The 22725-nt window shown below is 41.1% G+C and overlaps 1 protein-coding gene across 1 annotated transcript in view; it reads left to right on the top strand.

Annotated features, from left to right (window-relative positions):
- Nucleotides 1-2729: 2729 nt before the first annotated feature.
- STX18 (syntaxin 18) overlaps nucleotides 2730-22725 on the top strand; it is a 66508-nt gene continuing 46512 nt past the window's right edge. The window contains exon 1 of the mRNA XM_080591990.1: nucleotides 2730-2955. Within this exon, the coding sequence (XP_080448116.1) occupies nucleotides 2794-2955 (162 nt within the window). The 5' untranslated portion in view covers nucleotides 2730-2793. The remainder of the gene's footprint in view (nucleotides 2956-22725) is intronic.

Here is a 22725-nt window from a genome sequence, read left to right as displayed (position 1 = left end):
TGGTAGGGAGGTGGTGTATGCGCAATGCCTGTCAGTGTTCAAGAGGCCTTTAGAGAATACCCTAAATAATATGCCTTCTCTTTTTGTTAGCCCTGAAGTGGTCAGGCAGTTGGACTGTGTGATCCCTGTAGATCCCTTCCATCTGAACTACATCTAGAAAGAGCAGAGGCATGGGGGTTGAGGTCCAATCAAATACTGCTGGCTTTCCTGGAATGAAAACCCTAGTTTCCTTAGCTGTCCACTTGCTAATACCTTAAATTTATTTCACGGCAAATCCAGCACCGAGGACAGTGACTTAACACCATATGTTTGGATAATTAGAAATACCTATCCATACCATAAAAACAAACAAACAAACAAAAAAAAACAACAACCATGATTTAGAATAGAGCAGTGATGACAGAGTATGAATGGATCCTAATCACAACAAAACTATAAAGGAGCCTCGATTGCTAAGATTGAAGTGAACTGAAAAGCAAGGTAGTAATTATCAATGGAAGAAAGTCTGATACTCTAGAATGGATACGAAAAACAGTTGGATTAAGCTTCAGTCTGCTGGAGAGAGGCAAGATTTTGAAATTTTCTTCTTTGGAGACTGTTTCAGACAGCTTGCTCTTGGTCAGTGAGAGCACAGTTAAAAACTACAGTGTCTGCTGGACCCCAAAGCATTATATGGCATATATACGTCACCATCACTGGTTATTTGGTCAGAAGTTTTCCCTGCTGTGTCATACAATTTCCCTGCAAGTAGCTTGTCTCCTGCACAGAACATGGTAATGAAATTGCCTCAACAGAAATCATAGCAAAGGCTATTTCATAAAGCTTTCTTCAGATTCAGTTAAATGACCAATAAATGTGTATTCATAAGTGGTGTTCCCCAGGGGTCGGTGTTGGGGCCCATCCTCTTTAATATCTTTATTGATGATTTGGAGGAGGGAATTGAGTGCACCCTCAGTAAATTTGCAGATGACACCAAACTGGGGGGAAGTGTTGATCTGCCAGAGGGTAGGAAGGCCCTGCAGAGGGACCTGGACAGGACATGTCGATGGGCAGAGGCCAATGGGATGGGGTTCAACATGGCTAGGTGTTGGGTCCTGAACTTTGGTCAGAAGAACCCCATGCAGTGCTACAGGCTTGGGGCAGAGTGGCTGGAAAGCTGTGCAGAGGAAAAGAATTTGGGGGTGTTGATCAATGCTCACCTGAACAGCCAGCAGTGTGCCCAGGTGGCCAAGAAGGCCAACGGCATCCTGCCTTGTATCAGGAATAGTGTAGCCAGCAGGACCAGGGAGGTGGTCATCCCCCTGTACTCTGCTTTGGTGAGGCCGCACCTCAAGTACTATGTTCAGCTTTGGGCCCCTCACTACAAGAAGGACATTGAGGTACTGGAACAGGTCCAGAGAAGGGCTACTAAGCTGGTGAGGGGCCTGGAACACGAGTCCTATGAGGAAGAGCTGAGGGAACTGGGGTTGTTTAGTCTGGAGAAAGGGAGGTTTAGGGGAGACCAGGGGAGACCTTACTGCTCTCTACAACTGCCTGAAAGGAAGGTGTGGGGAGCTGAGGATCAGCCTGTTCTCACAGATAACTAGTGTTAGGATTAGAGGGAACAGCCTCAAGTTGTGCCAGGGGAGGTTCAGGTTTGAAATTAGGAGACATTTCTTTTCAGAAAGAGCAGTCAGGCATTGAAACAGGTTGCCCAGGGAGGTGGTGGAGTCACTGTCCCTGGGGGCATTCAAGGAAGGGTTGTATGTGGTGCTTAGGGACATGGTTTAGTGGGTGATATTGGTGGTCGTTGGACCAGATGATCTTGGAGGACTTTTCCAACCTTTATGATTGTATGATTCTATTACTGTAATTCCCTGTGTGGTATGTCTTTCAGGTACCAGCGTGATACTGTCCCAGTGTTAGATGGCAGCAGGTCTCAGGAACCTTGACAGTCAGCCTCCTGGTGAGGAGGGAATCACGTTCCAGGTCACGCACTCCAGGTGTAAGGAGCCTGTTCTATCTCTAAAGTTCAAGAATAAATAATCAATATGCCTATACATGTATGGCCGTTTCCTCTGGAAATGTCACTCCTGCACTAATCCCCGATCCTGCTACAAACCTGCTAAAACACATTGATCAGCTCTAATTAACCTGTCTTTCCGTGTCTAAGTTCTGAGCCTGAAAGCCTGGATGGCTCTGTATAACAGCACCACCTGGTGACACCTGCCATGCCACCAGAGCTCGGCGGCCCAGACGCCATTAGTTTCATTGCAACTTAAGTTTTATTCCGCAAACTTTTGCTATATGATAGGAGGCAGCAGCGCCGAAGTCTCCTACAGCACTGCCCCCGACAATCCAGTACACACGCAGACACATGCTTCTTCCAGCTTCCCCTGGGTGAACCCGTGAAGACAGAACAGCACGGCAGCTCCCCAAATTCTGGGAAGAGCTGGTCGAGCCCCGGGCTGCTGGCTGAGCCCCCTGAGCTGCTGGCTGAGCCGCCCAGGACGCCGAGAGCCGGAGCCGGGCGGCGGAGCCCGTCCCTGGCCGCGGCTTCTCTCAGCCGAGGCCTCCCTCACACAGCCCGGCCTCCGTGGCGGCCCAGGCCGGGGCGTGAAACACCTCGTAGGGCCGGCGGGCTCAGCGGAGGGTCCCGGCAGCCAGCCGCGCAGCCAGCCCCACGACCAGCCCCACAGCTGGCCCCACGCTCCCTCACAGGCTCCGGGACCGGCCCCGGGGGCGGGCGGGCGGCGGAACGCGTCGCGCGGGGCCGCGTTGCGCGGGGAAGGCTGCGCGGCGGCACCGGCCGCCATGGCGGTGGACATCACCCTGCTCTTCAAGGCCAGCGTGAAAACGGTGAAAACCCGCAATAAGGCGCTGGGGGTGGCAGCCGGGGACAGCGCCAGGGATGAGCTGCTCAAGCGCGGCGCAGCCCGCTCCAAGAGCGACTTCACCGGCCGGGCACGAGAGGTGGTGAGTGCGGGCACCGGGGCGGAGGAGAATGGGGGACGGCGGCGGCAGCAGCAGCAGCAACCGGGGCCGGGCAGCCCTCCCCGGGGAGCCGGGGCGAGCGAGCCCCGAGTGCCCGCAGACCGCCCGCCTTCCCGGACGGATGTGGGCTGGGAGCCCGGCGGCGGGCTCGGAGCCCGCCCGTCGCCCCCGGGGGCTCGCCTTCCTGCCGGGGCGGCGCCGCCTTCCCCCCGGGGCGCTGCCCACGGCGGCTGCCGCGTAGGAGATGGCGCCCGGAGCCGAGGCGACGGCGGGTGTTGGCGACACAGGACCGCCCGTTTTGTCGTCCTGCGTTTGCGCCCTCCGTCGTGCGGCTGTCAGGTGCCGGCTGCTGGTGAGCTGCAGGTGACAAGAGCACCGGGACGCCGCACGGCGTGGGACAAGCGCTGAGATCGCAGGAGTGGCGGAGCAGGAATAGCGTCCGTCAGCAGTGCTGCAGAGCAAATTTGGTGCCTAACCTTTGCCTCTGTACCGGGTGAAAGGGAGGGGGAAGAAAGTCTGGGATGAGAGCAGGGTTTGGAGAACACCTTTAGTAAGGCACTGACCATGTTTTGCAAGGGGAGCACAGCCCTACCAAAATGTGCAAGTTCAGTACTGAGCAAAGAGTGACAAGTAACCTTTGTCCTAACGTCTTCTCCCTTATAAACAGCCTAGTTTCAAACACAGGGATTAATGTCAAATTGCTGTTTCCATTGCACTTTTCCAGTTTCTCAGAGAAAGCACTTAAAGGCCAATGTGTTTTGCAGCACTTGACACCAGCTGTTCTACAGTAGTTCAGTGGTTGCTTTGAGGCCTAAGCAGAGGATGTCAAATGAGGTACCTGTTAATTGACCACATAATTATTAACTGTCCATGAAAAGTTCATATAAGTGCCTTGTCAACTGCGATTGCTGTCTTAGGGATCTATCTGTGGTGATAAGACCAGTCTGTAAAGCTACATTCAAGATCTTTGACCATAAGATCTGCTTTTTTCTCCCCTGCCCACCTTCCCCCTTCCGCAGCTTCTGATTTTAACTTAATTCTGTGGTGTTAGATCAGACTCCTTCAATCTTATCCCAGGACAGGGCAACCTTTATAATTTTTAACATAGTATGTGTAAATTCATAAATTCCTGGAATTCTAAAATAATTGAAGTTTAGTCATGAGGCGTCATACTGGCGTTTATCTGCATCATCAATGCAGCTACAAATTTTAAATCTACTCTTCAGAACACCATCGCTTGGACTGATGCTGAGAGATGGTTGTTATCCTCTAAGGGTCTAACACTAGCCAGTGTTTGGATACCTTGCTGAAGCGTTTCACAGTCATGCTCTTCTCATTGTCCAGCTATAGTCCTGTGCTGTGTAGACATGCTAGATGTACGTCTTTTTCCTCCTACCTTATTTTTCTTAAACCAAGTGAAGTAAACGGCTAGTGCCACCACCATGGATGAGCTGACCAGTAGGTCTGATGGCGAGAATGGGTTTCATTATGGTACTAACGTAAACAGTGGCTTCGGAGAAAAAGGCAAGGCCTTGCTGAAGCAGATATGAGCAGGAATGCTGTGAATGTGTCGATAAATGTGTCGGAGTGAAATAGATCAGGCTCGTCCTGTTTCTGCTCCTGTAGCTCAATTACATTGGTGGCAGCAGAGCCAGACACCTGCTGGACCAGAGAAGTCTTTATAACATTTCTTTAGGTCTTCTTAAAGAAGGTCTGATTTAAATGTGTGAACAAAACATAGAAACTGCGCCTAGAAACAGTAAGCTTTGTAGTGAAATAAATGATTTCAGTTGCTTGCTTCAGTTAAATACAATTTGATTTGATTACACGTGTCAAAGCCTCTTTTCAAATACTTTGTCATAGCAATTTTTAATTTGCCTAGCAATTAAAAATTGAGATGCTTCTGCAAAAACCATGCAACTTACCTTGCAATTGTAATCCTTGATAGATGCATTAATTCTTTAATATATTTCTATTTTAAACACACACACACAGCCAGTGAATTCTTCCCCTTGTACTTTTTTGTTCTGTTTGTTTTTTAACCCAAGAAACATATCAAGCTGTTAACTACGGTTGTCTTTAAAACTTGCCCTGGAGGATATCAATCAGAATACATAGGTAGGATAGCAATGGAGACCCTGAATAATTTACACCTTGGCAGCACTTTCATTGTGCCTTATTTGGCTGAGCAATAGTGGAAGACCTGTTTGACATGCAGGTATGGAAGTGGCAAAATATTTCTGCGGAGTCCACACAGCCACGCTTCCTTCTGTGCCACGGTTGGGGTGCCTTGCCTGGCTTTGTGCAGGGTGGCAGCAGCACAGCCGAAGGATTGTGTGATGTTTGTTGTAGAGACTGCTGTGACTGGTGACATCGTCAAACTTAGGACGAAACTGATCAGTTTGGCTAGGAGTGTTCTTCTAAATGAAAGAAGACTGATATGGCCACAAACTTCTAAAAAGATTTTCTTTGCCACAGCACTGACCTATTTCTGGCTTTTTTGTGTATGTGGATTTTTTTCATCCGTCAGCTGCATTTTTCAAGCATTTGATTGTCTTACACGCAGTGAAAGATGACAAAAGCTGCGTGTGTAGTGCATGTTGTTGGAATCTCTCCCCCTGTTCACCAATTGACTGGGACCAAGAGAAGAACTGACTTGAATGATTCCCTTCAAGAAAACCATGATACAGTGGTGAACTCTTCAATGCTTGAAATTTATAGGAGACTGTTAGAATTTATATTGTGTGCATTAGTGCTTTTGGGCCAACTAAAACAAAAGCAACATTTTTTTCTGTCCTTAAACTTTTATTGTGACATAACTATTTAAAGTACAGTGTATAGAGATATTAAAGATTTTTAATCACACTTTTACATGCTTACACAGTGACTTCGTATCAGATTTGGCATCAAGCTGAGCTATTTGCTAAGCGATGGAAGAATTTTAAGGACAAGACATATTAGCATTAAAAAAAAATTGTGTTTGAATTAAGCATTGAATGACAAGTTATCCAGAAAAAATATAGCATAGGCCCAGTTTATATAACACTTGTTCACAGCTTTACTGTGGCCTTATACTTGTTGTTTTGTGTATTTTAAATGATTATCAGTTTTGGAAGGTGTTTGGCGCTTGATCTTTTATTTTAGAGCAGTCTTGGGAAATCTTACTACTTAAGCCTTTCCTTTTCCCTTTTTTTATGGCAATAAAAGTTTTTGAGCTATTAGGAAGACCTGTCAAATATGCTTCCTAGTTATTTGAAAATGTGGAAGGAATGAGAACTTTTAATCACTGCTCACTGTTCAATATGTGTTATAGAAATGGAATCAGGGCTGATATGGCCTATTAACAGAAATAAAAGTAACGGTCAAACAGAATTTCATGATAGGCTTGATTATAACTATAAATTACTTATTTGTTGTTGTGCTAGGGAGATTATCTTTTTTAAGGTGTTTGTAAAAAGCCAAAAACTGAAGTGCTAGAGCACAAATTCTTCAAAAGCAATACCAGACATATCTGAAAACATATCCTTGAGAATGGAAAATTGAAAGGTTAAATGTTTGTAAGTCTTTAAATGCAAAATTTCAGAATGATCAAATGTCTGTGTTTGAAGCTGTTGAACACATAAGGATGCCAGATTCACAAGGCTACGACATCTGTTCTTCATATAACTTGTGTGTATGGATTCTATAGGATGATTAACTGATTTTTTTTTTTTTCTTAAATGGGTACGGTAGGCCAGCATTCACATTAAGAGTGTGTTTGGTTGCTCTGTACATATATTTAATGAGAAGGAAAAATCCCCACATAAAACTTGCCTCCAGAACTAGTTCTTGTGAAAGCCAGAACAAATGACTTTGAATATAAATTTTGAACAAACTTTCTAATTACGAGGTGGCCTGACTTTCATAGTATACTGTTCTGACTACAGATAAGCTCCAGTTGTTGCAGTTTGTTTTGTAGTTCTGTTGTTGGTTTTTGATGTTACTGTTTAAACTCTATATGCGATGTATAAATTCTATATACTTTGAGTAAAACAGCATTTTCATGCATACCTATGTAATTCCAGTGTATCTCATCGGATTAGCCCACAGGATAATTCAAACTGACATTGCTATTAGTAGGAGGGGAGAACTGATTTGTCGTTGGGCCCAAACATGGGATCTCGCTGCACATCTTTCACAACCTGGCATTTAGAGCATCCTTGTAGGACGAAAGAAAGGAGCAGGCATACTTGTATATGACGTTTACAGTGGCTGAATCTTTGCATGGCATTAATGAAGCCTAAAAAAGCATGGAGAATGCCCAAATGAGGAGCTGGACTCCCAAACTGACCGTGTTGCACCACCTTGAATAGCACAACAGAATTATTGACACAGCACAGTTAAAAGTGAATGGTTTTAAACATATTTACCTTCTGATCCCTGTCAGACTATTCTGAAACGTTTGAAGAAGGATCAAGAATAAAGTGCAGGACCCCATAGCTCTGTAATGTGCCCGGTTAAAGTGCATAAGGACTGGGAGGTCCGAAGGATTTTCCGCAGCCTCCCATGGGTGTGCGCCGGCCTTGGCGGTAGGCTGGTGGCCTTGGTGCTTGGCCTCAGCCACCCACCGCTGCTGTGGTTGTGACACTCTCCCTTCCCTTCCAGAGGGGTCTGGCGGGGAAAAGTAGGGATTGTATGCTGGTCCAAAAGTAAAATGTGTGCCAAAATGCCAGTGCCGAGTGCTAAACTTCTCACTAGAATATGAAAGTTACTGCGTTGCCCGTTCTGAGTCAGCCTTGGGTCAGTAGTTACAAAACAAAGAATTACTTCTAAATTTTTAAAAGATCAAGAAATACTCAAAATACTAAAAAGAGAGGAGGGAAAAAAAAAGGGGGGGTGGAGTCTACTAGCCTGGGACAGAGCAACTAACACGCAGACAACACCAGCTTTATCACTACTTAATTTCAGTTTGTGTGTGAAAAAGGAGACTCAAGTGAAAATCTGGCCTGCTTTGTTCTCTTGCCAGGGAAACCACAATTTCAGTATTAATTGCTCAGATTTTTTTTCAGTTATACAAACATTTATAATAACCCAACAACATTGTATTTATCAAGACCACCTGCCAACTTCCAGTTAACTTCTTTATGTTAAGGGTTTATATTTCTTTTCACTTGGAAATACCGGTTAAAATAAAATAACCTGCTTGCTACATTAACTTTTTATAGGATGGGACATGCCTTTGCCAGGTCTAGAATAGACCTGAATGGAGCCTAATCCCAAAAACCTCTGTAGCTGAGGTCGGTGCCGTTAAAGTCCGTAACAGCGCACAGCCAGCGAGCCAAAGACTGCATGGCCATGGAGCGAATTATCCCGATATACTGCAGTGGCTGACCCTAAGCAGCGCTCTGAGGGAGATGGCCAGCAATGGTTAGGATGGTATGCTTTAACTCAGGGGGTTTTACACAAAGCAGACTGAAAATTTCTAACCTGCTTTACTCAGCTTAGTTTATACGATCGTTTTGGCTCTAACGCTTACATAAGAATAACTCCCGTGAGAGAATATTTGGATGCAAGGGAAATATATATTGCTTACGGTATAACCAATTACAGTCTTTATTGCAAATTAATGACTGTGCCAAAGTTTGGACAGCAAGCAATATTTCAGTTCACTTTTTAGCTTTTAATGAGAGGTAAGTTCTAATAAATTGGGCCCATAGCTGAGGTCATCGGAATTCCTTCTGACGTCTCCCTCGTGCCGTGCCGAACGGCCACTTTTCTCCTCAAAGTTCACCGGTGGGGCTGCGTTTTGTGCTCGTTTACGTGCACCCAGGTTTTCCTCCCTCATTTGCTAGGCAGAAAACATAAGTCTTAAATTATGCTTTTTCAGATGGGAAGATAGAGAATGCTGCTTTCTAATATTTCAGATTTATCTCTTCTTCCCTGCAAATGATGGTTAATGATAGTTCCTTATTATGAAGGTTTATTGTTTTTACCTCTCATTCGTGTTAGAGAAGAAATTTAGCCTGAGAGGTGGAAGGCAAAGCAGTTGATATCTTTAATTAGGAGGTTAGAAACATAAAAAGCAAATTAAGGAAACAGCAGAAGATTTTTTTTTTTAAAAAAAAAAACATTTTTGGAGAGGAATGAAATGCTGCCCTTGTTTTATGCAGTAGGATTAAATGCCAGATCACTAATGTTCCCCATGTGATGCTTCTGGTTTCAGCAAAACTTACATCAGTAACAGTGGTGAGGATATAGGTCAGCCTTTGGGGAGGAGTTCTGAACTCTTATATTTTGGGAAGTTCTGAAATGTCTGTACAAATGTCTGTTGTCCTCTCCTCCCTTTGTTTGTTTTCTTTTAAATTCATTCTTAACTCCATGGGAATTGTTTTCTGAATGTAGACTGAACAGCAGGGTTGAAAGCTGGCTTGGGAGACAGCTTTCCTTAGTTGCCCATTAGCTTTGTTTCGGTTAACTGGACCTCACGTGGTGCTGAGGAGTCCAAGAGGACCCCAGGGCTGCAGTTCATGTTTTGAGGGCAAAGGGCCCTTTGTCTTCATCCTCTCCTGCCATCCTTCCATGGCCGGCTTGGTTGTGGGAAGTTCCTTCCTGGCTTGCAGTTGCTGGAGGAATTATTTGATGTAGCTGGTCACTACGAACTCCTTTAAGGGTACGGTTGTCCATTAAGTTGACACCTCCTGTGAGCTGTTGGTTTGTTGCCTTGCTAAAAATAAGGATAAACTCAGTGAGTTTGTTGTTTGTATGGAATTGGAGGAAATCTGAGGTTTAACATACGTCGCCCCCTTCCTTTCTCAAACATAGCTTACGTTTGCATGGCATCTGAAGAAGGAAAATGGTGGGACAGGGACAGGGTGTTAGGTCTGTGGGATCCAGAAAGCTGGAGTGATAAAATGGGATGATAGCAAGGACAACAGCAGGGAGTCAGCAGGCTTAGCAAGAAGCAAATAGTCTGATACAAGTTAGAGAAGGGACTATCAAACATGAGAGGATAGAAATAGCTTTTAAAGTTACATAGAGAGGGGCATTTCTTTTGTCTCAGAGTACTACTTCTGGTAATTTCCAGTAAATCTAGACTCAGACTAAACAGTTTTCTCCTCTGTGACAATTAGCTAACAGAATTTCTGAGCCATCACAGATAGTAATTGCTTTGAGCTCTCAGATACATTGAAATAAGAAAATGGGGAGTCGATTTAGGGTGCTATGCTTCATACTGTTGAAATAACAATAATAAAAAAGGATGTTCAAACCTTCTTAGGGAACAGGTATTTCAAAGCTTAAAGAGTTCGCAACTTCAAACAAATTGATAACTAGTCATTGCCGTCAACTAGTTGTACTGAGACTCTCTTCTGTTTTTGCTAATTTGGGCTTGTTTTGTCAAATCCCTTGTGATTTTTTGATAATAAGGGAATAAAGTTGTTTTAGTTGTTGTTCCACCATAGATAAAAAGATAAAAATTACCAGTAAGAGATTCTTGAAATTATATGCTCTGTCTTTGAAATGTCAGACCACTAAACGTGAAAATACTTTTCAGGCTGGCAGATATTAAACCTGGTATGATAGTTTCTGTGAAAGCAATTAAAGGGTGAAAATTGGAGATATGAACTGTTGGCAACAGTTTGTGGGAAAAACGTTCTTTAATGTCTGAAATACTTCAGTTTAATATAACTGTTTAGAATTGTAAATTATGAATACTTTATTGAAAACATGTTTCCTGGCTTCGGGGTGGTGTGGCAAAGCTTTTTGTCTGCCAGAAGTGACAATTTTTGGTGACTGGCTGCCAGCCTTGAGGTGTGTGCTTGCCCCTCTTCATCCTTTCCTTCTGGCTCGGCGTGTTCCCTTTGGGCTGAGAGCAGCGAGAGTGGTGGGTGTACGGCATCTGCTGAAGGTTAAATCTGTTCCACTTCCGTAGGTATTGTCCAGCATTTGAAAGAAATAAACAAGACCCAGATAGTTAAATGTAACCCAAATCCCTTTCAGTCGTTGCTTTTCTACTATTAATAGATTGCCTGCTTGACATTTCTCAGCGGGTATTTCCTTTTTTGGTTGACTTTTAAACCGCTTTGAATGTGGACTTAATTTTACCGATTCTGAACTGAATATTTAATTTCTGCAGTACAAGCTGGGACTGACTGATGGTTCTTACTTTTCCATGTCTCAGTGGGGTGGAAAGTGGGAAATAGGCTTCAGGTGAACATCAGCAGAGGTTCTGTGAGGACAAGCTTAAGTGTTTTGTTGGTCTGGGACTGAAAATAAGGGAGAGGTCTTGTATTTTGACATGTTAAAAATGATGATCCGGTAGGTTGATTACACGTCTAATATGGAGTAATATTCTAATCAGATTTTTAATATGGTCATTCACTGATTATTTTTTAAATGGAAAAGTCTTGAGTGAAAATATGAAGTCCTCAAACGCTTAGTACAGGTGAAAGGTAGCAATATTTACTGTAGAAGACCAGAAATAACCACGCTGCTGGACCTGGGGTACTAAACAGTCTCCAGGCAAGAGGAGAGTTGATTTAAAGGAGTAGGAAGACAGGAGTTTGTAAAGAGAAGCGTACTTTTGGGGGTCTTCTGAGGAATTCTGGAAGCATTGTATCATCTGCTGTTTTTTTTTTTTTTCAGATTGATGTGGGTAAAGTACAGACACAACTGCATTGTGGATTTTTTATTCTTGCCTATTTTCAGGTGGTTTGGATGTTCTCACAAAGCAGCAACAATTTCAAATTCCCAGGCTTTTCGTTTCTCTTTCTGAAAAGAAAGCTGTAATTTCTTTAAGAGCTTTTGGCTGAGCTAATGCTCTTCTGCCCCCCCCCCCCCCCCCCCGCCCTTAACTCCAGTTTAGCCTTTTAACTTGTGCTTTTTCCTGAAAAAGAAGAAAAACATTGTCAGAGCTGCAGAGGAACACACTGCTTAGTCTTGTGACACTTTATGTATAACATAAGGCATGATATACACGATATCTGTCTTATTCATAACTTGTTCACTCGTATTAAAAATAAATGGTGATAGCAAACTGATGTGAAAGACAAACATGTAATGGTGATGAAAACGATTTAATGATTAGTGGAGAAACAAATATTTATTGAAAATAAAAACCATGTCTAAAGGCTCTAATGCTGACTTTTGGAAACATTACCATGTTGTGGTATTTGCAATACTGTGTGTCCTGTACAGTAGATATTGTTTAAAATTGCTTGGGAACTGGAGCTTGCAATTGTGAGCTTGGAATGTCCTGCAGATAATTAAGTTGTGGTCAGGCTTTAGAAAAATAAAAAGTTCTCGAACTATGATTTTATAAACATGCTACAATAACATTTCTTTATATTTAACAGTTTCTTATAGAAAGCTGATACTCTCATGAGGCATTCTCTAAAGGTAAAACATCAAGAAAGAAAAAATATTAAATTAAAACTTCACTTAGGATGTTGACAGTTAGCTTGTAATATTAAACAGATGTGCATGTTCTTGGGATATTCTTCTTTCAGAACTGTGTTGCATACCCATTTCCAAGTGACAGCTACAAATTTTCGAATAATTTAAAATTCCCCTTTCTTTAGTTGTCTTTGTTGTATATATTTTTCTTAGGGTCAATTTAGCTTTCAGCTGGACAGTGTGATGCATGCTGTAGTTTCTGCCATATTATCCAAGGAGAGGGTTCTTTTATCTAGGCTTAAATTGAAGCACAGTTCATTCAACTCGGTTTAAATAAAATAAATAAATCACATCTATGAAAAGATTCTTCGGCCTGATATTACCCTTATATGTGTAAGTGGGGTGTTTATTGATTCTGGTCATGGTTATTGTAGGGCATAGTTTGGTCTGTTTGGCTCCTAGGAAGTATTGCACACAGGAGACAATACCGAAGTAATGATACTTAAACTTTTAAAAGATAAAAGTTTAATGAAATATGGAGGGAATTGCAAAGTCAAGGAAGAGAGTGTAGCACTCTTAAAATGACAAATTGTTTTGCCCAGATCTGTTGTAAACCTTTTCAAAACTATTATATATATATTTATTTTCAGCAAAGAGGTACAAAAATGATCTAAAGTCTGGAAAAATCTTCTTTGTGGTGAGAAATTTCCTCCTTCTATTTTGTTAGGAGATGTAATCACAAGAGGAAAAAAAGAAGTCTGATTGTCTATGGATTGTACAGAAAACCAAAACCAAGATACACTGCTGGAAAAAGTACGTTCTTGTGGTGTGGCTCAGCTGACCCTTGATTGGGGAGATTCTGCACCGCATGAAGTCTCTAAGTCAAGTGCACACGTTGTAAAATACATACGGTACTCACCGAGTAATGCAGGAGTTAATACATGGGGTGGCTCAGGAATTCCTTTTTACATGTGGGACATTGCTTCTTACCAAAGCAAAGAATTGGATACTGGTTTCCCAAATCCCAGACTACTGCTCCAGTGACCTCTGACTCTGATCAGTCTGACCTTAGGCTGTGTGAACGTATGAGTGTTCTGTCTTCTTTTTTATTTATAAATGAACTTACAGGAAACAATGTGTTAAAGTATTTCTAAAATAAAATATCCGTGTTAGACTTACCAGGACGCTTAATGAAATTATCTACCACAGAAGTTACTTAGTGCAAAGTAAATTACTTCATTTATGAAGTTTTTTTTGATCTCTTCCTCACAAATTTCAAAGAACATATGGATGTACAAAGACAGTTAAATGAACTTAAAGTAAGGTATTATTTGATATAATAGTACTACCTTGCTGTAGTCTTTTTCGACTCAGTTTCATGTCTAGAAGCTGGATATCTCCTTTCCTTGTTTTGTACATTTTCTGATCTGTTTAAAGACACAGTGATGCATTATAAAGGGAGTGCAACTAGGTTGTTGTAAGAAAATATTAGTATTAATGTTGTTGTTCCAATTTCTAAGACTTTTAGTTCATTGTGGAATCCATTGTAGTGTAGATGGGAAATGCTCACAAGAACTCTGCTACATCATATTCAAAAACTTTATATACAATAAAAGAGCATACAGACAATACAGGGAAAAATGCATCTGAGAGACAATCAAAATGTGAAGGAAATGAACATGGGTGGGGGGGCGGGGGGAAGAGTTAATCAGTTTGGCTAAAATGGGGCCTACTATAACTTCTTGCGTTCCAGAGGAGGGCTGTGAAGGTGACCAAGGGGCTGGAGCATCTCTCCTATGAAGACAGGCTGAGGGAGTTGGGGTTGTTCAGCCTGGAGAAGGCTCAGGGGAGACTTTAGAGCAGCCTTCCAGTACCTAAGGGGGCTACAAGAAAGCTGGGGAGGGACTCTTTGTCAGGGAGTGGGGTGATAGGACAAGGGGGAATGGATTTAAACTAAAAGAAGGAAGGCTTAGATTACATAAAAGGAGGAAATTCTTTACTCAGAGGGTGGTGAGGCACTGGAACAGGTTGCCCAGAGAAGCTGGGGATGCCCCATCCTTGGAAGTGCTCAAGGCCAGGTTGGATGGGGCTTTGGGCAACCTGGTCTGGTGGGAAGTGTGTGGCAGGGGGTTGTAGCTGAATGTTTTTTAATGTCCCTTCCAACCCAAACCATTCCGTGGTTCTATATGTTTATTTTTTTCTGTTACGGCATATAGAACGCACAGTGATGTGGTCTGGCTGTGACTTTACTGTTTTACCATACAACGCTTCACAATTTATTGTCCCTGTCCTGAAATTTGCAGTAGTTTTAGGAGTGGTTTGTGGGTTCACACAACACATTGAAATGCATGGTATAATTTTATTTTGTAGAGAAAATAAAGCATGTAAGTTTTTTCTGAACAAAACCTTTCTTACAATGAATGGAAAGAAGTCTTTTCTATACAACTCTTAAAATATAAATCTGTTTTTATTGAATTAAGCACTTTGTAAAATTCTAGTATGAATATTAATCCAGTTTTAAAGAAATAACATTTAAAAGCATCCACTAGGGATATGGGAAGGAAGATAATACAAATATTACATGGATTTTATCATCTGAGTAAATTTGCATGCTTGTTTTTGATGCTAACAAGAATCAGAAGTTTACTTCAAAGACTGTTTCTTGATTTGTTTATAAGTGGCTTTTACTGATGTTTTTTAAAAAAAGAGCTATTACTACAAAAATCATCATTTATTTGCAGGCTTTTTATAAATTGAAGTGTTTTGAACAAACTGATTTGTATCAGTTCTTTAAATAAAGTGGCTGAAGTTTCCTTGTTCAGGGATAATTCTGCAGTCTTTGCATGATGGGCAAAACCTGCTGTCAGGGCAGACAAGTTAGTAACTGTTCTTATATTATGAAATATCTTTCTGCTGAAGCTTTTGTGGGGATTGGGTCTGGCTTCAGGATTTGTCCCTTACGTGGAAGGCTTTGAAATAATGTGAATAAAATGTTAATCATGGAAATGACATGAGTTAGTTTGCCATGCTCCTAATCTGTTTCATTAGCACGCTTGGTGACAGAGGGAGATTACCTTAACGTATGTGTTATTTAAGGGCTGGTAATGGGGACGATACTAACTCTGACAGAGGGTTAGGGGAAGATGTAGGATGAAATCTGTCTTGCACTGAAATAGGTTGCAGAGCTATGGTCAGTTTAATTGAAGAAAAGATTTTGCAAAAAATTCTTAGTGAAAGTTTAATGCTTATTGTTTGTCCCACATTCTATCTTGTGAGTGAGGATGAAGACTCAAATAAGATAATACTAAAAGAGAAGTCTTCTAAAATGCTTTCTGGGACTCTTGAGTAAGGTAAACGCCTCTCTTCTTGGTTTGTAAGAAGTGAACTGAATTCACTGGGGCTATTTGCATGTTGAATTGGGTCCTGAGAGAGCATTCTCAGAAATTTCTGACAAATGGGACGGAATTATGAATAAGGATGTTTCTAATTTGTGTTATTTATTCCTGCTTCAAAGATATTCTTTACCCTAAAAAGAAATAATGATATGAGTATTTATACATAACAGTTGTTGGGTGAAACTTACAGTTTTTCAAGAAGGTTCAGTTTTGAAAATACGTAAGAGTTGTAGCAATTAACCTACATGCACATTTATAATTCTAGAAAATGGATGGCATATTACATTCAAAGACTGGATCTGATAGACCCAAATTGCTTAAAACATCAGTTATTGAAGATGTCCCCCTGGGACTTTGAGAAACCATTTAACAGATGAAAGTACATTTTGAAAAGTTTGACCTTACAGGCAATCATAAAATGAATCAAAACAGTTCTTTCCTCCCCTGAAATGTACAGAGCCCATCTGTATCTAATCCAGTAATTATAGACTGAGTTCAATTACCTTTTCAAACTTGGAGCAGACTGGAGACTAGGCAGTGAACAAACATAGGGTTTTGTCTAGACCTCAATTGACCACAGTCTAAAACTTGAATTTATATCTAATTTTATTTTTAGCTTCATTTGACAGTTTTTAAAGGATTTATTTTGCTACCTAGTCACTAGATCATGAAGTTTTTACTTTTGTGTTTACGGCTATATTTTTGTCCCAGTGAAGTTAATAAAATGACAGTTGCAAGAGTTTACTGGATAAATCATTTGAATTGTAATGAAAACTGGGCTAACCAGCTCTTTTGAGTCTTCAGTGTTGCTACGAGGAGACCCTGAAAGGATTGGAGCAAATTATATAATTTACATTCTGTGCTCACATCAGTGTATTTAATGTTCAGATTAAAAAATAAAAATAAAAACAAAAAAGCAGCTTCATTGGTTTTTACTCTTTTGGAAGAATAACTCCCAATTCTACCTGGCTGTGATCTTGCCAGCAGTTGGCACTGATTAGCCAAAAGTGGATTTTCGTCATAGTTTCTAATCAAAATTTTATTTTTGATAGTTTCTAATCTAGATAGTTTCTAATCCAAATTTATTAATTTATTTCAGTTAGGGCAAACAGACTCTCCAATCAGCCATATACGTAGTGTTAAAGAGTACACACGCAGTTGTGTTGGATGGTACAGGTAACCCTTCTGACTGCCAAGTCAAAGGTTAGGTATTTCTTGATATTAAGCCCACAAACTACTCAGACCACACCATAGCATGCGTGCTGCTGAGAAGTGCCGTGCCGCACTCGCTGAGCCGTGCAGTGGTGCTGCCAACGTGACCCTCTGATTCCCTGCAGGACGGTGTACGTGCAACCATCCCCTGGACAGTGGTTTTTTTTTTTGCAATGAAGGAGTGTGGAGTTGGCAGAGGAAATAGCTGAGCTGTGCATAAACCAACCGTAGCGTGCAAGACTTCTTGTTACGATGGCACATTTCCTAGGGCTCTGGTAGCGGTGTAGAAGCGGTAATTAAGGGCAGAATAAATGCTGTGCTGTTAACTTACAGTTGTGCAGCATGCTCTTGCTGGGATGGCATTTCTTGGCATATGATGGCTGTGATAATTGATGCATTAAGTTTAACTTACTGATACTTAATAGTAATCAGTCTTTTGTAGCAGTTGCCATAATTTGCTAAGAATGCTGGTCACAGTGACTTCCAAGTCAACACTTACTTAGCGGATAAGACATACTGTTCCAATGAGCAATACGTTTGGCGTGGCAAGCAAGAATCTTTTGATGTTTAATTGGCTTTCCTTGTAACACTTAAGAAACAACTGATGTAATGAAATGTTACATATCTGCAAAGCTGAGAGGCCTAAGAGATTGCATGTGATTATTCTGAATCTATTTTTTTCTGTGTATTTTATAAGCATGGGAAAAGTTCTCTAATACTTTCATCCAGAAAACTACTATACACTACAAAAAAAAGATGAGCAGATAAGGTAACGTGAAAGGTATCCAATTATTTTCATAGCCATAATTTTAAAGCAATTTTAAAAATAAAATACAATGAAGAATCATATAGTAACTTTCAGTATATAACATCAGTCTCCTCTTTTCTTCCATCAAGAAATATGAAGGGCTGTCATGCACTAAGCAGTGCAGAAGTCCAGCCTTTGGTTTCAGTACTTCATCAAAATCCTTCAAAATCCTATTTACAAAAGCACTGAGAACCTGTTGTTTGCTCCCTTCCTTATCTCTGCATTAGGAGCTGAGATGACCTATCATCTCTATAATGATGACTGTCATGCTCTGTTGTGTGATCATATTTGTACTATAGGCTTATCCTGTAAGATAGGACCATACACTGTCTTAGGAACAGTGAGCTCTTTGGATCAGCACATTTTTTGTCCTCCTTACCATAATGGTCATAAAAAATGAACAGTACAGCTGGAAATTTTGTTAAGGCTTGTCCAATATAACATCAGCTTTTGTAATTGAAAGCAAGGGCATTTAATATTAAATATAAATTTCTGATTTTTTAATTTATTGAAAAAAATCTTCATAGGAGTTAGAGAACTACATCAGCGATGCTGAATCTGTTATTGGTGCCCCCTTCCAACGTTTCAGAAACTCAGGTGTTTCAGACCGATAGCTGAAGTATGTTGAGAGCAAAGTAAGGCAATGTCTTTCAGTCTGTAGGTTACCTGAAATGAGAATACTTTTTTTGAACTGTTTAATCTGTTCTAGGTAATTTTAGTTCCAAGATCCAGTGACACTCATTCTTTTTTCCCAAATTCTAAAGTTAGTATTTTGTTTTAGTAAAAGAGTATTGCCTGCCATAGTAGACAAAAAGTGTGGTACAGTAAAAATGGGAAAATGACCACTTCACTGTACGGTGCACAGTCTCTCAAGTTTTTTTGATGGCCTTATCAACTCTCTAGTTGGCCCAAATCAGGTATGGGTAGGATGATTCCACCTCTCTGCTTGTTAGCATGTGTGTTTGGTTTGTGACTGTTGCAGTAAACTGCTGAATTGCACTTAGGAAGTCGCATTCAACTGCCTAATAGATTTACTGCCATGCGCTATCCATTGCACTATTTATTTAGAGTAATGAAGCACTATATATTTGTAAAGTCAGAGAAAAAACAGTGTTATTTTCTTAAAGAAAAGACTGTTCCTTCAATTTAATGGAAGGGGGAATTTAATAAGCGAAAATATTTGTCATTTGTGCTTCAGTGGAAATTTTTGTGTTGACTGTTTTCAAACCAGATTATTTAAGTCAGTTCCTAAAATTGCATGTACATCCTGTGAACTGAGAATGCAGGCAGTCAGATTCAGGCAGAGAGCATGTCTTTTATTTAACTGCCTCAAGCGTTCAAGTAAATGCATTTAAAAAATAGATTTTCATGTAGTATCATTTTTAAATCTAAAGAGAATATTGAATTTATTATAATCCCCAAACTTGGCTTTGGCAAAAATACTGTCTCTTCAGGAGTCTTCCCACTCTGTCCTGCTTCATTCAGTTAAAAAGCAGTAACATTCTGTTGTCATCGTTTGCTATTTCCAGCATTGAATTTTTCTGACAGTGTGCTTTTTATTTCTGGCCATGTGTGTTGTGTTTCGTCATAGCTCTGTCCCGCTGAAATCTGTCCCTCACGACTTTCGTGTCTCTGATTTCTTATTGGTATTTTCTTTTTTCACGCTCTATTTGAGTCCTTTGTTACTGTATTTGTTTCCTGATTTTTCTACCAGCACATATCACAGAAATAATAGTTGCTTGTTTATTTAATCGGTAAGATGATTTTCACTGCAGAAAGGGTGAATTGGTTGCTCACAAATATCAATGGTTTCTGCAGTAAAAAGCAGGCTTATTCTTTTCAGTTGCCTTCTAATTTGTCTTATAAGGCAAAGAAATTATATGGAAAGAACTGTCTACGTGAAGCTGCAATCTCTGTAATTTATATTTTTTTGTCTTTTTTTTTCCTTTCTTGTCCTTGCTTTTTCTTTTTGGACTCTTTCCTTTTTTGACTCCATATCATTAATAAAGGCTACTAATTGAGCAATAAAAGGCTGTATGAAATTGTTAAACTATGCTTTTTTATCAAGCGCAAATTCCTCAAACCAGCTTAAATATAAATAATTAAATTACACTGAGTTACCTGAACTTGATAAACAGTCATGGTTATGCTGATTTTATACTAGATATAACTAAACGAAGTTACATTGATTAAAACTTTCAATTTAGGCAAGCTTTTATGTTTGTTTTGGATTTTGGTTGTTTTTTTCTCTTTAATCTTTTTTTTGGTCTCTCTTCTATGCTTATTAGTGCTGTAGTCGTGTCAGACACACTTGTGCTGCTTATGGCAGAAATCATGTTTGGATTGTTATTAAGGGGACTGAAGAACATTCGGAACGAAAAAGCTATCTTCAAATTTTTTAACATCATGGCTTTTCAGGATCTAAGCTTCCCCTGTACAGTTATGCAGCTATACAGGGCATTCAACAACATGTTTTTCCATTGGTATAATATTAGAGTTTCAGACTTCTGAATTTGGTGTATATTTCTTTGGAAGAAAAATAATAATTTTGGGGTGCTCTGGTTCTACTGCTGATCTGCTGAGGAGTAAGGTGCTACTAAAAACAGGAGGTCATGTTAGCAATCTCTCTGCTAGCATATATATAGTATACAGTGTTTTGTTTAGGCTATTTTGCATGTTTTCAAGGAAAATAGTAAGGAGAATATTTTACATTCTAATGGGTGAAGAATCAAAACCCCCAAACTGATCATGAACTGATCATGATTATGGTTTTGCTTTATTACCCTAAATAAAAGTCCTAAAATAAATAAAGGTCCTAAGTAAATTCTTGGAAGTTCATGCTAGCTTTTCTGTCTCTAGTGCCTCTCTCCTATTTGCACTGAAAATAACTGTTAGCCAAAATATATCTTGTGATTTTTTTTTCTTTTTTTACCTCAGTCCCAGCCCTCTGCTGCTGTCTTTAATCTCTTCCATCTTCTTTTCAATTCTTCCCATCCTTCAGTTTTCAGAACTGCTTAGCACTACGTTTAAATTTTCATCTCTGTGCCCCAGTGAGCTTGCCTGCCCCCACTGCATCTACCCCAGTCATATGCCTGCGCAACACTTTACCCTGTTATATTGGCCACTCTCCTTATGTTAAATTCATGTTGTGTTAATGCAGTATCACCTCTGTCCTTGACATGCAATGCTGTACAAAAAAATCGCCTAAGAGCTGTGAAAGACTGATGTGGCAAAATACAGTAGCATGCTACTCAAGGATAGAGTTAAAATTGTATAAGAAACAGTATCCATCGTACAATAGATACTCTTATTTCTACATATTTGTATCCTCTGAAACGCAAGTATTTTCTGGTTGTTTTGTTACTCTTCCCCCCTCAAAGCATTTATATGCTTTATCAAAAGCCAGGCCATCTAGTTGCTGTGACAAAAGATACAGGGCAGAGCTGATTTCTTCACTGCGTACAGTTTGTCAAGACACCATGAAACTGTGTGATGGATGCTGAATCTTACTAAGACCTTTTTAGTAACTCTTATGGCTTTGTCTGTGAGGTCGTAGACGGCTTTTACATGTGCTTGGTGGTGTGGTGGTGGTTTACTTTGGTGATTGTGTCTCTTAGCGTGACTAGGTGCTGGATAACCTGCACAGTGCTCGTAAGCATGAATCTATCAATAAATATGAAATGCCTCAACGCGTGGCTCACCATCTTGTTTCCAAAAACCGTCTCACCTGGCTGGGCACCCAGAACCCTGGCTGTATTTGTAGTCACATAACATTTTCAGAACGGGGGCTGCCTTTCTTAGGCAGCCATGAAGGTAGCTCTGTAGCCCACAGCCCTCTCTTCATGTAGGCCCTTTGCAGCTGGCTGCCTCAGCGCTTGTGCTGCGCCTCAGTGCAGATGCTGTTTATGTCAGCCAAGCCTTTTCTTTCTTCTTCTGCCTCTGTGCTAAGTTTTTGCCTTTATATGTGTGTGGGGTTTCATTTCTGTTTTCTCTCCCTGTTTGTACACTGGGTGTTTTTTTGGTTTTGTTCCCTACCCCCAGGTAGATGGATACCATCAAAAAGCTACAGGCCATGTTAAGCTGTGGGTTCCCGTGAGCTTGAGGCCTTGTAGAGGTGGCCAGGATGCTTTCATAATTGAGTCACGTTGCAGGGAGAGGCAGCCTGGCAGTAAGCAGGTGAGTTAGCTAGGAGATGGGAGCGGACTGTTGCATTCCCAGTGCCTTTCTGGGTGGTTGTGTGGCCTTGCAAAGTTCGCTCCTTTGAGTCTCTTCTTTCCCATTCATCTTAAGCAAGTTTTCTTACGTCTTTTGTGAGCCTTGAGTTTGGCTGAGTCTCCAACATCATTCTCTTCTACAGACTGAGGGAAAAGGAGGAGACCAGAAGCTCACATCTGCTGCGTTAGCAGCGGTTCATGCATCATGTACACAGTTGCTTAGCTCACCCCAGTCGCATCCAAGTTTCCTCTGCTGCTGACTAATAACAGAGATTTTGGAAGAGCAGGCATTGCGGGGGGTGGTGTGCTGCAGGCCCTAAGTGCACGCAGTTTTGACATATTGCTGTCGTTGCTAGTAAGCATTGCTAGGTAAAGAGAGATTTTATGAAAAGGTCTGTGAGGCGCTGGTAAGAGGAACGTGGAAGTGAGTTCAGAGTCCTCGGGCTCTGGGTGCAGCTGGAAGAATTCAGAATTCTTCCTGGGATGGTGCATGTGTGTGAAAGAGGGAGGGGGAAAGACTAGTAAGAGCGTGTAATTTAGTCTTTTGTGCAAGACAGGAGACAGTCCCTTTGCCAGGAAAAGTCACATACACTCTGTTGGAAAGAGCGTGAGCTCTTTGGAGTGAGCTCTTGTTAAAATATTGGCAACGTGTCATTTGCATTACCTTTGTTTTCTTGACTATAAAAGTTGAAGTGGCTGTAAGTAACACTTTGGTTTCTGGCTGTGAATTAAAAGCCAGGTGCCAGTTTTG

Source organism: Anser brachyrhynchus (assembly GCF_964034855.1).
Source record: "Anser brachyrhynchus genome assembly, chromosome: 4".
Classification (NCBI taxonomy): Eukaryota; Metazoa; Chordata; class Aves; order Anseriformes; family Anatidae; genus Anser; species Anser brachyrhynchus.
Note: the sequence above shows the minus strand (reverse complement) of the source record. Positions and strands in the feature narration are given on the sequence as shown.